The 16010-nt window shown below is 41.0% G+C and overlaps 1 protein-coding gene across 5 annotated transcripts in view; it reads left to right on the top strand.

Annotated features, from left to right (window-relative positions):
* Positions 1–16010, top strand: part of COL4A5 (collagen type IV alpha 5 chain) — a 203281-nt gene that overhangs the window by 144047 nt on the left and 43224 nt on the right. For all 5 annotated transcript variants that reach the window (XM_040323904.1, XM_040323901.1, XM_040323903.1 and 2 more), the window contains 10 exons: positions 572–739; positions 2289–2378; positions 5270–5419; positions 5598–5696; positions 5999–6088; positions 7422–7561; positions 8178–8304; positions 10494–10574; positions 13067–13165; positions 13241–13291. In XM_040323904.1, the coding sequence (XP_040179838.1) occupies positions 572–739; positions 2289–2378; positions 5270–5419; positions 5598–5696; positions 5999–6088; positions 7422–7561; positions 8178–8304; positions 10494–10574; positions 13067–13165; positions 13241–13291 (1095 nt within the window). The remainder of the gene's footprint in view (positions 1–571; positions 740–2288; positions 2379–5269; positions 5420–5597; positions 5697–5998; positions 6089–7421; positions 7562–8177; positions 8305–10493; positions 10575–13066; positions 13166–13240; positions 13292–16010) is intronic.

Genomic DNA, 16010 nt, shown 5'->3' with positions numbered 1-16010 from the left:
GAGAGCGCACTGAGTTCCCAGCATAGCTAGAGAACTGACCACAGTGTGCTCTCCTGCTTAGTATGGTCAGTTTTTAATAGCAAAGCAGAGGGACTGATAGGAACACCAGGGATTTAACACAAAGGAAGCAATACAAAGAGAACAGGATACTTTCTCATACAAGTATATGGTACAGCAGGCACATATCAGGAATATGAAGTGTTGGGGTAACAAATGCTTTATCCTTTTATGTATTTATAAAAAAGTGATTGTATCCTTCTTGAATCGCCTCTGCTGAAGGGAAATACCTTCAGGTCAGTCCTCGTGGCTGATGTCCACCATACTCTTTCTCATGTCTTTTTACTTCCATATACAGAATATTAAATAAATAGGAAGTGCACAATTTGATGTTTATTATGTAAGACAAATAGGACTGGTATATTGATGTTGATCATACTTTTTGAAACATGGTCTAAATTTCAGGAAATATTCTTTTAAAACATGAACACATCTATAAAAATATATTAGTACGTTATTTGCTTTGTAACCATCTTTGTGAATACACTTTTTAACATATTGAATTGCTGTACAGGATTTCCAGGTATACAAGGTGATAAAGGAGATACTGGTCCTCCAGGGTTTGAAATTCCTGGGCCACAGGGAGAACGTGGTAGTCCTGGATTTCCTGGAGAACGTGGATTTTCAGGACCACCAGGGCCACCAGGATTTCCAGGTCGTGATGGGTTACCAGGTAGTAAAGGTAAGCAACATTTGTGCCTTTATATGATTGAAATTAGTGTTGCACTGATACTGTTTCTTTACCGGTGAGTACGATTACCGATACTTTCGGTCAAGTACTCGTCATTACTGATACCTTTGCGGTATGATTTGAGTGGTGCAATTCCTGTCGCATGGTGTTTTCCATCACCGCTCCTGTGTGAATCCAAGCTGAAGTCACTATGACAAACCTGGGTTCACACAGGAGCCTTGGGAAAAAAGGCATGTGAATCGGACAGGAATCACACTGCATTCCTGTTCAAATCACATGCGATTCTTTGCAGTGCGATTTGAGCCCATTCATTTTGTATGGGCTCAAATCGCAACACAAAGGTATCGGTTTTAGGTATCGGAGGAGCATTTGTATTGGATCAGAGTGGTATTGGAGTGCTCGTACAAATGGTCAGTATCGGCACCGATACTGGTATCAGTGCAACCCCTATTGAAAATTGTGACTCGTTGCAATTAATAAAGATAAGAGTATGTTTATTTTCTTCACAAAGCAGAAAGTTAAAAACGCTTGTCTTAAACTTATTCTCTAATGGCCAATTAGGACATTCTCATTGAACATGGGGATGGCAGTTGGTGAATCTTAGCCATGACGTCCAAGGGATAGCCTGGCCCCAGTAACCCAGTAAAATGGATCACAGGGGCACACAAGAGGCATTTGTGAGTAATGATTATGGGGCCTAGCATCTTGAGGTGTGTGCTCTTAGCAAAAATATTTTTGATCTTAAATTGCAACACCAACTTTCTTAATAGTGGTAATTATTGCTTTTCTGTTCATGCTGTATGGTAATTGATTTGGGCAAACTGGGACAAACAGCCCACTTTTTCTACAGGGCAATACCACATTGCGCTCTCTTTTCACAGTGATAAAGCATTAAAGTCATGTGACATCGGAAACTTGTGAAATCTTCCTAGAGATAAAGATAGAATAATAATATTTAATGCCTACAGTATTTAAAGCAAAATTCTACTTTTGCCTGTATTTACCATAATTCCCCTGCTGGACTTTTTGTATATGATAAGTCATAGATTGTGAGACATCTGCCTTGATTTTTTTTTAATATTGGACATGGAGTTCTAAAATGCTTTCATATATTTATCAAATACATTTTGTGATGGTTAAGAAGCAAGCAGTTCCATATTAAAGAGGAGGAAATATAAGCACATGGATTACCCCCCAAAAAAGCTGTCGGAAAATTCGTTTTTTTTTGTTATAAACGTAAAAGTAAAATGAAAAAAATATTTATATGTGAAGTTACATATAAAGGAAAGACTATGAATACATTAATTGTTACTTAATAAAGGTAAGTCAGGGAAATGGGATATTGTGGCGATATCCTGACCTAAGGTGATCTATTGTCTTATTTACTCTAGTAAATAAACAGTGTATCTATAATATAAAGCCAATACATATTTTGGATGTCATCATTTAAAAAGGCATCCTGTATTTTTCAGTTCATATTTCTTGTATACCTTTTCCATACCTTTCAATGTCCTTATTTTCAGTTTCTTGCTTTATACAGGTACCAAGGGTGAAATGGGAGTAATGGGACCACCTGGACCTGCAGGAACTTCCGGCATCCCAGGAAATCCCGGTTTTCCTGGTCAAAAAGGTAAAATAATCACCATTTAAACGAATTATCCCAGAATCATCTGAAACTCGTCTCGAAAGCTGGTTGAATGCACAGAAATGTAAGCTGCATTTAGCTAATGACACAAGCCCAGTATCAGTGTACATACAGTATCTCACAAAAGTGAGTACACCCCTCACATTTTTAAAATATTTTATTATAACTTTTTATGTGACAACACCGAAGAAATTACACTTTTCTACAATGTAAGGGTCCAAAAAGACATGTAGTGGACAGTCTTATAATTCTGTCATTCCTACACATGACAAATGTTGGTGCGGGCTGGAGTGTACATATAGTGTACATACAGTAGAGACTCTGGGGGTTATTTAGGAAAGGCAAATCCCCTTTTCACTACAAGTGCACTGCAAGTGCAGTCGCTGTAGATCTGAGGGGTAGATCTGAAATGAGGGGAAGCTCTGCTGATTTTATCATCTAATCATGTGCAAGCTAAAATGCTGTTTTTTATTTTCCTTTCATGTCCCCCTTAGATCTACAGCGACTGCAAAGTAGATTTGTCTTTCGTAAATGGGCTAATTTCCCTTTAATGACATTTCCAAAAATATCACCTTGGCGTTACAATGCAGTACTCAATTTGTGAAATAATGCTTACTTTTCAAGCTGCTTTTTCCATTGGGCTCCTTTCTCTACCCTGCCTAAGAGGCACGATGCCAGCCCCTCACGAACGTACGCCTGTCGCATCTAGCCGAGATGCCGTCGTATCTTGTTTTGTGGATACAAAACAAAGATACGACGCGCAAAATTTTAAATTACGCGGCGAATCAAGAGATACGCCGGCGTAATTTCTTTGTGGATCTGCCCCAGTGTTTTCAGCGATTACCTGTTATTAATCCATGTGCCACTGGTGAGAACCAAATTTTGCTATACATATCTTCTGTAAAGCATAAGAAAATTATTCAGGATTTTGCTGTGAACACCATCAGTTCCTGTCAACACAAGTGGGACTGTGCTCTGTTTAAAGGAGCAATGTCTAAAAGGACTCCTGTTTTTTTTTTTAATAAATCTCATGAACAGATACCCCAAAAAAACATCCAACATATCTATTTAGGTTATACAGCAAATATTTAGGAGGTACACAGTTTTGGGGAGATCATGAAGTGACCTGGATCCCCAGGGGGTCATTCACAGGGAAACAGTTGAACGTATATTTTTTATTGAACAAAAGATTTTTTATATTTCTTGTTCATATATATTTTTGAATTAATGCGATTATTATCGCACGACAGTTCCTCTGTGAATGTTAGCTGGTGTCCGGACTTTGTTTTTGATTGTGTGTCTGTATTGTTTTGCGTGTTTTCTCAGTTTTTTGTCTGTTTTATAGCACCTCTTTGAGAGTTCTTTCCTTTCAGGAAAACTCTTATGCCCCGTACACACCATCACTTTATGTGATGAAAAAAAACTACGTTTTTAAAAACGTCACTTTAATTGACCTTGTGTGTGTGGGAAAAAGGCATTTTATGTCTTGTAAAAAACGACCAAAAAAATTGAAGCATGCTTCAATTTTATGTGTCGTTTTTCAAAACGTCATTTTTTACTTCACAGAAATTGACCGTGTGTAGTAAAAAACGTCGTTTAAAACTACGTTTTTTTCACCCGCGCATGCCCAGAAGCTACTTATGAAGCGAGCTTCAATGGAAAAAGTGGTGAGAACGTAACCTTGCTTTGCTAGAACATTGTGAGAAAAACGATGGTGTGTAGGCAACTTCGTCTTTGAAAATTGAAGTTTCAAAAACGTCATTTTTTACTTCACAGAAAATGTCTTTTTTTTTTATTCACATAAAGTGATGGTGTGTACGGGGCATTATGCCCTGTACACACGAGCGGAATTTCCGTCGGAAAAAGGTTGGTCGGTTTTTCCAACAGAATTCCGCTCAAGCATGTCTTGCATACACACGGTCACACAAAAGTTCTCTGAACTTTCGAGCTTTAAAAACGCAGTGACGTACATCACTACGACGAGGCGAGAAAAATAAGTTCAATGTTTCTGAGCATGCATCTAATTGTTTCAGAGTATGCGCCTTTTTTTCCCCGTCGGAATTCCATACAGTCAAACTGATTTTCCGAATAATTGAGAACCAGCTCTCAAACTTTTGCTGGCGGAAATTTTAACAGCAAAAGTCTGATGGAGCATCACATGGTCAGATTTTTCGATAAAAAGCTTACATCAGACTTTTGCTGGTGAAAATTCCGCTCGTGTGTATTGGGCATTATAGTATTGTGAATAAAATTGTCTTCGTATTTGTATTTGCATCATGAATTATCATTTTTTGCATTAACTCTGAAACCAATAAACTCTGTACTTTTAGTATTAAAACCCTGATTAAGACCCTCTGTTACCGAAGTAGCCACTATTTAACCCAGGTAGCCTTACATGGGTTTCATTTTTGTATGCTCCCTTCTAATACTTACCTGAGGTCCCTCTCTGTTCAGCGATGTCCACAAATGTCTCAGCCATCTCCTTCCTGATTGGCTGAGACACAGCAGTAGTGCAATTAGCTCCCGTCAATCAGCTAGCCAATCAGGGGAGAAATGGGGCAGGACTTGGTCGGGGCTCTGTGTCTGAATGGACACAGGGAGCTGTGACTTGGCTCTGGGACCCCCATAGTAAGCCGCTTGCTGTGGGGGCACTGAACAGGAGGGGGGAACAGGAGCACAGAAGAGGGACACAAGAGGAGGATCTGGACTGCTCTGTGAAAATCCACTGCAACAGAGCAGGTAAGTATAACACGTTTGTAATTTTTACAATCATTTTAATCTTGTTGTGTGTGAATAAACATTTAGATGCAAATATGCTTGAATGCTGTGACCTCATGAGTGTAACCCCAGCAATGGTATACCTTTTCCTTTCTTAGGTCTTGATGGATTTCCTGGGCAACCCGGCTTAAATGGCAACCCTGGGTTAAGAGGGGACAAGGGAGAGCGTGGTCTTATAGGCCCTCCAGGAAATGTTATTGGAGGAGGACTTGGAAGTAAAGGAAGTAAAGGAGATCCTGGGAGAGATGGTAATTCTGAATTTTATCATTTCATTTTTTTAAATATTTTTAGATATACTGTATATGTGATTGGGATCAAGTCAAAAATATAAATGGTTGTAAAAAATGAATCAACAACTGTACATTTCTGATGTAGCCCCTACTTTGTGATGACCTAGATAATGTTAATGCTTCTGTTATTTTTAAGGTTCACCCGGATTAAATGGAGAAAAAGGCTATAGTGGTATGCCTGGTAATCCAGGAACGCCAGGTCAAAGTGGGACCCCAGGATCTTCAGGTTTACCTGGTTAGTATCCTATTTTTATCTTAAAATGTAGTGCCGTTATACACCCTTTATTTGTTTACTGGTACATTTTTGTTAGTGGGGCAAATAAGTAATGCTGCAAATTAACTTCTTAATTGCTCATTAAAGGACATAGGGTCAGTCATAATTCTGAGACTACTGGGTCATACTGCTACCTTCAGTAGAATTGGACACTGGCAAAAAAAATGTTAATCAACCAGTATAACATATAGAAGCATATTTGTATGTTTAGAAATATTGAGCAGGAATATCATTTAAATAAAGTGTGTCTTTTAAATTCAAAGGGCCTAAAGGAGATTCTGGCTTTCCTGGGCAACCTGGATTACCCGGGTCTTCTGGACCAAAAGGAAACATGGGAGAGATGGGACTTCCTGGTAGGTGATCTGTATTGTAATACAAGGCTTTAAGATATATTCACACTCATACTGGAATTAATAAATATGGTGTTTTAGAAGGGCTGAATTTCTTACCTTTCTTTGGAAAATAGCTGCTCTGGGATACCTAGAGTGCCCAACTAAGCATTTGGTCACATGATCAGGAGGATGATTTGATCAATGATCCTTAGCATATAATATTGCACAGAAAGCACCTGGAGCAGAATTTTGTCCTGGAAAAAATAAGAATTTTATTTATTTTACAGTACTATTCTTTCATTCATGCCTTCCTTTAGGATTACTATTATAACTCTATAGGTATTGAAGGCAGAGCCACTTCAATTGTATTCTGTAGTTCCGTATACATGTAGAATCTTCCTCTCTGATGAAAAATGTAATTTCCCATTAGTGCATGAGAAACAAAAGTACCCAGTAATTTTCATGAACTAAAACGTATGCCAGGTGTTCTGTATATCACCATTACAGGAATGGGCTTAGCAAACTTAAAGTCTCGTAGGTACAAAAGTAGAACCAAACAATGCGCAAACATGCCCCCCCCTTTTTTTTTTTAGGAAAAACTGTGTAACTAGGGAGATGGGCATTGGAGATTTACACACACTGTATCTTACATCAGAATTCACTTGCTAAGGATTGCATGAATATGGCTTTAAAGTGGAGGTCCACACAAAAAGTGAACCTCTGCTTTTCGGAAACCTCCCCCCGTCCGGTGTCACATTTGGCACCTTTCAGGGGGGAGGATGTGAAGATACCTGTGTAATACAGGTATTTGCACCCACTTCCGGGAATAGACTCCCGTGGGAGACCCCCGCCCCACAAACACACTGGTCCCAGGAGACAGAGGGGACCAGTGAGGACGCGACGCAACGCTCATGCATGTGCACAGTAGGGAACTGGGCAGTGAAGCCGCAACGCTTTACTTCCTGATTCCCTCACCGAGGATGGTGGCAGGGGCAGCCGAGAGACGAGCGATTGCTCGGCTGCCGACATCGCGGGTGCACTGGACAGGTAAGTGTCCATTTTTTTTCCCGCGGGACCTCCGCTTTAAGCATTAAAAAATATATTTACAGCTACAGTTGGTATTTGGACAAACAAAAGAATATCAGACAAAAATCTAAACTCATAAGTTTGATGTTAAAGCAAAGCCAGTTTAATCTTTTATGCATTGTTAATTAAAAGTAGATACACTGTTGCTCTGTTACAGCTATATCTTAGCTTACAAATTTTTGGTTACCGTCACTGGACACTTGAAAATGTGTTTCATGATCTGTGACTGTGATATTAAACACTACTTTTTGCAACTTTTGCATTACAGGGCCATCGGGTGAAAAAGGCTTTCCTGGACAGTCAGGGCGTCCTGGATCACCAGGACCTCCAGGATTTGGTGGATCTAAAGGTGAAAAAGGTGAATCAGGACTTTCAGGCACGGGTCCACCTGGCTCACAAGGACAGAAGGTATTCATTTGCTTTTAGGTATTTTGTATACAAAATACTGTAATATGTTAAACAGGCTTAGGTTGAATTAAAAGTTCTATTTGAATGCCAAAGGGCAACCTGATTTACTGGCCTCCCATTGCAGGCCTAAACAGATGACCTGATCATTTTCTGCTGCAGTTAAGTAACAACTATAGTTTTTGTTACTGGGCCAAAAAAGAGAGGCAACAGACTGATGAGCTAATTTCTCTGTCATTCTTCACTTTCCTCCTATCAGCGTGTTTCTTGCTAGTACATGAGCATTGAAGAAAAGTAGATTTGCTCCTTGTGCTGCTTTCCTTTGTACCTGCCTGAGCTCTGCTGTACAGTGACTAAAAGACGCTGATACCAAGTCAAATTCAGTTGCTTACACTGCATTAAAATACATTTATTGATGTTTAAATTAGTGCACAGCTTCATTATTATGTATCTTCTATATACAGTATATAGTTCAGCTGGTTATTTTAACATTAATTGCACAATCCTCAATTGCCTTAAAGTGTCATAACTGGGTTATGGAGAAACGTAAGTCCCCTCCTAAAATTTCTTCATATTTGCCGGTGTCAAATATAGTGACTGTTATCATTTGTCTTTAAAGGGTGACACAGGGCCAGGGGGTTTTCCTGGCACTCCCGGAGTTAAAGGAGAAGCAGGAAGCCCTGGATTACCAGGATTACCAGGCGTTCCAGGCAGTAAAGGAGATCCAGGTTCCCCAGGATTTTCAGGTAAATGAACACTTATTCAACCACTTCCAATTGTACTAGTATGGCCGAATGGGTAATCTGTTATTCCGGATAAACCCCTTGTGGCATGCAGCAACAAAATCTCTGCCCATTATGTCCACCAAACACAGCGGATGACAGTAGTGGGCCTCTGTGATTGACCAGGGTACCATGTGCTTGCTGTGATCACATGATCACAAGTAAACAACTGTCATGATGAATGACTTAATTTCATGACAGCATTGCTTACTATTGTGATCTCTGTGATTGGACACAGTGATCACATGGACAATCACAGCAATCACAATAGCAAACAGTGAGTCATGTTTAGGTACAATTACAGTCACAGTGTCCCTGATCACCGCCATACCAGTCATATTGTCCCTAATCATCGACACCCCAGTCACAGTGTCCCTGATTACTGCTACACCAGTCATATTGTCTCTAATTACCACCACGACAGTTAGAATACTCCTGATGACTGCAACACCGGTCATACTGTTCCTGATCACCGCCAAAGTAACCATTGTCTCTGATCACCACCTCAGCGGTTATTGTGTCAACATAAGGGCTTGTTCATAATTGCGATGCTCTCTGAAGAGCCATCCATGTTAGGATTACTCTTCACAAAACATATCACAGGCAGTGAAGAACATTGTATTGCCCCCTCACCACCTGCTTTAACCCCCTGGGGCCCCCACAAGCGACCCCATTTACTTGAATAGATAACGGTTGGCGAGCGTATGGGGGTATAATTCTAGCCACAGCTGAAAAGCATCACAACCATGGCCGGTGTACATTCCTGCCCGCTGCCTTTTCAGTTAAAGGATTGTGGTTGAAGGGTGGTAAAACACAGACTCAACTGCAATGTTTCACCAGCCCTAATAGTGTGGCCAGTCACAGTTCTCAGAGCATCACCACACCAGCTGAAGTGTCTCCAGATCAGTGTAGCCAGAATCAGTGTTCCTGATTTTTTTGTTTTTTTACCACATTTCTGCCTGTTGCCTGGACTGATCCTTTTGCACGTCAGATTGGCTATGTTGCTGCAAGATACCAGTCCCCGTCATCCCCTGTGGACAACTGCATTCCTGAAACCACAGAAACCCTTATGTCCTTGTTTTGTTTAGCCTCTTATGCTTTCTGGCCAGTGAACATGGCATTCCTGGGGACAGTCATGTACCAGTAGGCTAGGCTTGCTTGGCTTATAAGAAAGGGGCCTGCTATAGCTGACCCTTCACTAAGATATATTTCCTGATCACTTGTAGAGAGGCGACCATTACAGTACATTGGTTTTCATACAATTTGTTGATTTGTTGTTTTGCAATTCCCTAAAAAATGCTCATAAAATAAGGAATGCGTTATTTCATCGAAATTTGTGGTCTTTATCTCATGAAACCAATCGGTATTTTATCGCATTACATCATATCCACTGGGATGACTACAGCGGAGAGGGATTAGAACACCTGTCACTTTTTATTTCTGTCTGTACCATTAGAGAGATTCACTCTATTTCTACTGGTTCTCCAGTACCCTTTCAGTGTGTGTATGTGTATTCTGTGTGTATGTATTCTGTGTGTATGTATACTGTGTGTGTATATTGTGTGTCTGTGTGTGTATATTGTGTATGTATACTGTATGTGTGTGTGTGCATATACTGTGTTGTCCCATAATCTATTGCCTGGGGGCCCCATAATCTCCTATTGCCCGGGGCCCCCCGTGAGTTGTCAGTCCGCTTGCTTAAAGCATATATCTGATCTCAGTTTCCTAAGTGTAGCTATGGCAGATCTGGCCAACCCTGCTATTGAATGCCTGCAGTTAGCATCCCTGACAGGTGGTTAAATCATCAATTTTTTTTTAAAATGTATTTATTATTATTGGAATTTACATAGTACTGACAATTTATGCAGCACTTTACATATATATTGTACATTCACATTAGCCCCTGCTCTCAATGGGATTAAAATCTAAGGTCCCTAACCCACATTAATATAAACAGAAATGAACAGACTCAACTCCAAAATTCCGCATACATTCAAATGAAAGTGTGATGAAGGCAATTAGTGCTCAATTTTTGGTGGGCAGGGATTACACAGGTACAGCTTTATATTATCAAATGTTGGCACAGTTCTGGCATTGAGTCAACCTAAGTAATAGTTTGTCATCACTATTGTTTACTTTTTCTTTTTGTTCAGGTGCTTCAGGTATTCCAGGGTCTAAAGGACTTGATGGACCTCCAGGAAACCCTGGGACTTCAGGCCCACCGGGACCAAGGGGTAGGAAACCTGTCACTATGACATCAACCCAGTATGCCTAACTTTCTCAGGCTGTAAAAGTGTGCTACTCCTTAGCTAAATACCTGATAAAACAATAAAAATGTTAGTTCTGCAAAGCCAGAGTTGAAAAACATTTGTATGAAAGATATAAAGTAACTGTGTTCAGGAACATTTACAATTATGTAAGATTATAAAATATTGTGATGATTGTTATTATTGCTATTACAACTCGCTGATTATAGTAGTGTACTGACTATGATGACAGCTTGTCTGCTGCCTGTCTTTGATTTAGACATTAAAGGGGATGTAAAGGTTAATTTTTTATTTTATAAATAGGTTCCTTTAAGCTAGTGCATTGTTGGTTCACTTACCTTTCCCTTCGATTTCCCTTTTTTTTTTCTTTGTCTGAATTTCTCTCTTCCTGTTCTCCTTAATAAGCTGTTTTGGCTGACTAACCACCGCTCGGATGATGGGGACAAGCTTACTAAGGAGAAACAGGAAGTGAGAAATTCAGACAAAGAAAAAAAAACATTTAGTAGGGAAATCGAAGGAAAAGGTAAGTAAACCAACAATACACTAGCTTGAAGGAACCTATTTAGAAAATAAAAAAACAGACCTTTACAACCCCTTTAGAGCTGGTACCACTTAATGCCCATGCAACCTTCAACAACTGGTAATGTGCTAGAGGCTCTTCATGAAATTGGCTCACCTAATATAAAAATAAATTGTGGTGCAATACTGCTGAATCCAAAAAGTCTTATATTTTTTCCAACAATCAGTACATTTCCTGCCAGATGCAGACAGCGCACTGACATGCTCTGCCTGTAAATGGGCTTGGTCATAGAGGACTGGAGGCTATGAGGGCCAGGATAAATGTATACCAACACATATCAAATAAGGGTATAGTTGTCTTCCATTCTAAAAGAGACAAACCCACAGCTGTTCAAGTGTCTTCAAAAGACACCTTTATTCATACAGTATGCATATTCGTATAAACATTTAATATGCAATTCACCTATCTCTTTGTCACATTTTAGATTTAAATATGTGTGGGTATGACAAAATCCCCCCCCCCATAATTTTATAACCTTTCACTATATATAATCCCCATTAAAAGCAATGATGTTTAAAGCAGAACTTAACTGTATCTGAGCACCACAAACCGGAAATGCTTTTTACTGTATTTATTGGCGTATAAAACTCACTTTTTTACCCTGAAAATAGAAGGTAAACTGTGCCTGCGTGTTATACGCAGGGGGCTGTGTAAAGTTTTTTTTCCTGAAACTCCCCTCTTAAAGTTAGGGTGCGTGTTATACGCCTGTGCGTGTTATACGCCGATAAATACGGTAATTCACCTTTAATATTCAAAGCAAACTCACACATCCTATCCATGTCTCCATGTCATTACTTTTAATCATGTTACTCAATAAAGCTGAATTTCACAGTGAGATCCTCCTCCCTCTTCTTTATGGTACGTGGATATGTTCTGAGAGATATCAAGGGGCATTAAGGACACATCAGAAAGGTGAATAGAAGACTAACCAGGGGTCTGTGTACATTGGAGCCTGGGCCTTATTGAGGGCAATTTGACCTATTTGGTAACACAAGGGGTCAAATCCATCTGGTGAGCATTTGTGGGGTGTGCAGCCTATTGCATTAGCGTGTGCACCCCAGAGCACAAACACACATGCGTGTATATCAGCAGAGCAGTGAACGTTGTCAGTAGAGCAAACATTGGTGTCAGTAGGGCAGTGGACGGTGTCAGTAGTTTTTTATTTTTATTATTTTTTAATTATTTTTGACAATATTATTTTTTATTCGTTTAAAAAAAAAAAAAAATTGGAGCCATGTGGGGCTTTGGTGAAATATCAAAGGTCTAAACAAACCCCTGATGTCTCATTTTTGAGACAGAGAAAGAAACTGAGGACAGAAATTCCCCGGTCCCTTTCTCTACAGCCTCCAGTAAACATCATTTACTATGCTGCAGTTAAGAATATAGACAGGTGAAATCGGTACAGATAAGTCACTGTGTTTATTCAGAAAAGGAAGGCCACTTAATGACATATTTATCAGCCCCTTCCCCGCTCCTGAGAGGAGGGAAGCTGGCAGCACTGTAGGGGGGAGACAGAAAGCAGCGGGAATCTGCACTGCATGGGAGGATTAGGGTGTGCACACCCTGTGCGCACACCTATGCTGGTGAGTGCAGTATGTAATTGGGGCACTACAGGTCTTTTGGAGGCATCTCATCGTGGAGCAGATAAGTTTGAAGCACACATACATTATGTTAAGAACAGTGATGTATTGTCACAGTTAAGACTGCAGGTCACCAGGTAGCCCCATCAATATTTTGTTATGGGACCCGATGACCTGTATTTATGACTTTGTAAAACTGTGTCCTAATTCTGTTCAGGTACTCTAATAAGCAAATAGTAGACTATACAAGTTTTTGCTTCATTCATAGCTTTAATGCTTTTACTGTGTCATTCTTGTAGGAGAACTTGGACGTCCTGGGGCACCAGGATCTCCAGGTGAAAAAGGTCAGCCTGGTCAAGATGGAATTCCTGGACCTGCTGGTCTAAAAGGCGAATCAGGTTTGTGATTATCTTGTATGATTATATTTTAATATATGTCATCAGCTTTTATAAATGTTAATATCTGTGTTTTAGGATTACCGGGTTTTGGATCACCAGGATTGTCGGGACTTCCTGGAGGTCCAGGTAAAGTTTTTGCTTCATTCATAGCTCTACATTAAAAAAAGTAGATTTATGCTCAGGCAACCCTGCCTTTCAAACAGCATGAAACAAGTCAGTAGTAAATAATGCACCACCTAAAGTAAAAAGCCTACACCTGCTATTTTGCCCAGACCTACTTTTTTATCCATTGCTTAGTGTCTTTGTGGAACAGCAGTTACTGTTCCTAGACCCCAGTTCCTAGTGACGTAAATGTACATTTTCTGTACCAATTTGCTTCATCACATGTGCTAATAGGTGCCTGTTAAACAGATAAGCATTAGATTTTAAGCTCAAGTCTTCTTTAATTTCACCAATCACCATTCCGTATATATTTAAATGCCATCATTCTATTTAATCATGTCCTATTAGCGAATATGGTGATTGTTTGTAAGGACCAGTGAAATAACACCCAAATGATGTGACCATTTCCTAAAAAAACCTTGATCTACAAATTGATGTTATGAGAACTGGGAAAATGTTAAGTGAAAAATGGAAGCTGTGTAAAGGCATTTTCTGAAAAGCCCACTGCAGCCACAACAACTCCCAGTATTGTTTGTAGATCTACAATGGTCACTAAGAGACTCTTCATTCCTCGTTCACACCATATGTGTATAAAAACTGATGGGAAAAACATGCAGATTTGACTTACAGGCCGGGATACGACAAATGCTCCGACATTGGGAGCTCATTTCGCATGACGTGTGAAAATCAATGTTTCCCTATGGGAGCCATCTTAACTGGTCCGACACAAGTCAGTCCGACTTTGAAAATACTCCCTGTACTACTTTGGTCCAACTTTGATCCTACTTCAGCCCATTGAATATCACTGAAGTCGGATTAAAGTCAGATCGCCGTCTTACCTGAACCGACTTTGGCATGCAACTTGTGCTCTGATGATCTTGAGTGGGAACTCCACAGCAAATAAGAAAGAAAAAAAAACAGCATGGGTCCCCCGTCTAATGGCGCGTACACATGATCGGAATTTCCGACAAGAAAAGTTTGATGTGAGCTTTTGGTCGGAAATTCCGACCGTGTGTAGGCCCCATCAGACTTTTTCTGTTGAAATTTCCGACAGCAAAAATTTGAAAATTGGTTCTCAAATTTTCCGACGGGAAAAGTTCTTGTCGTAAATTTTGTGTGACCGCATGTATGCAACTCAAGTTTGAGCCAGAATTCAGTCGGAAAAAAATCCACCATTTTTCTTGTCGGAATTTCCGATCGTGTGTACGTGGCATAAGAGCATATGGATTTTACGGGGGAACCCCCTACGCCAAAAAAAGCGAGCGCCCCCCCCTGAACCATACGAGAACGCTTGCCCTCAACATTGGGGGTGGGTGCTTTAGGGCAGGGGGGGTCCTGGGCCCCCCACCCCAAAGCACCTTGTCCCCATGTTGATGAGGACAAGAGCCCCTTCCCGACAACCCTGGCCGTTGCTTGTCGGTGTCTGCGGGCAGGGGGCTTATCGGAATCTGGGAGCCCCCTTTAGTAATGAGGCCCCCCAGATCCCGGCCCCCCATCCTATGTTAATGAGCTTGGGGTACATGGTACCCCTACCCATTCACCTGAAAAAAAAGTGTCAATAAAAAAAACACACTACACAGGTGTTTAAAGTAATTTTTTAGGCAGCCTCGGGAGTCTCTTACAACTTCTTCTGCCCTCTCCGGCTCTTCTCCGCTCTCCCTCTGGTTCTTCTCTCTCTGTCTTCTGCCGGGTCTCATCCGCTATCTTCTGCTCTTTTGCCCACTCTTTTTCTCGCTCTTGCCCGGTCTTCTGCGTTGTCTTCTTCCCTCTGCTCTTCTTCCGATGTTGTCACAACGCTCTCTCACGCCCTAATGCCTGGTGCGCGGTGTGCCACTACTTATATTGGCATGGATACAATGTACCCCATACTCATTCAGATAAGGTGGGGGGCTGGGATCTGGGGGCCCCCTTATTAAAGGGGGCTCCTAGATTCCGATATGGCCCCCGCCCGCAGACCATGACAAGCCTGGCCTTTGTCCTCATCAACATAGGGGCAAGGTGCTTTGAGGTGGCCCCCTGCCCCAAAGCACCCACCACCCATGTTAAGGGCATGCGGCCTGGTACGGTTCGGCTGCTTGCCAATCCCCACCCCTTTCCTGACCGGTCGGGCTGCGTGCTCGGATAAAGGTCTGGTATGGACTTCGGGGGGGGGGGGGGGGAATCCTAAAGATTCATACCAGACACAGTGCCTGGTTTTGTCGGGGATCAAAGTCGGATCCCTGTTCATTGAAGTCGGACACACGTCAGACTTCAAGTCTCAGGGAAAAGTCGTATCTAAAGTAATATGACTGTCGTGTCGTACCAGTGTGAACCCGGCCACACAGACTTATGCAAGTCAAATCTGTGTGTTTCTTCTATCAGTTTTTATATACATATGGTGTGAATGAGGCCTATTTGTTGTATATTCCGGTGAAAAAAATACATACATGATACCAGTGTTGTGGTGTGAACAGGGCACAATTGTCTTCTTTGACCCTTGCAGAAACAGATGCAGAAAAACTCACGTCTCTGCACATTGTGTGAACAAAGCCTCAGGGCTGCTTGTAACCCAGTGACTGGTGTGTATTGCGGTCTGGTGGGATCTCTGTGAATCGCACTGTTGACTTTTTTCTTGTATTAAATAAAATTTATTGAAATGTCACAGAGACATTTCATTCAGTTCAGCTGCCGAATGCGCTGTGGG

This window comes from Rana temporaria, chromosome 9 (genome assembly GCF_905171775.1).
Source record: "Rana temporaria chromosome 9, aRanTem1.1, whole genome shotgun sequence".
Lineage (NCBI taxonomy): Eukaryota > Metazoa > Chordata > Amphibia > Anura > Ranidae > Rana > Rana temporaria.
This window is presented reverse-complemented; position numbering and strand designations above follow the sequence as displayed.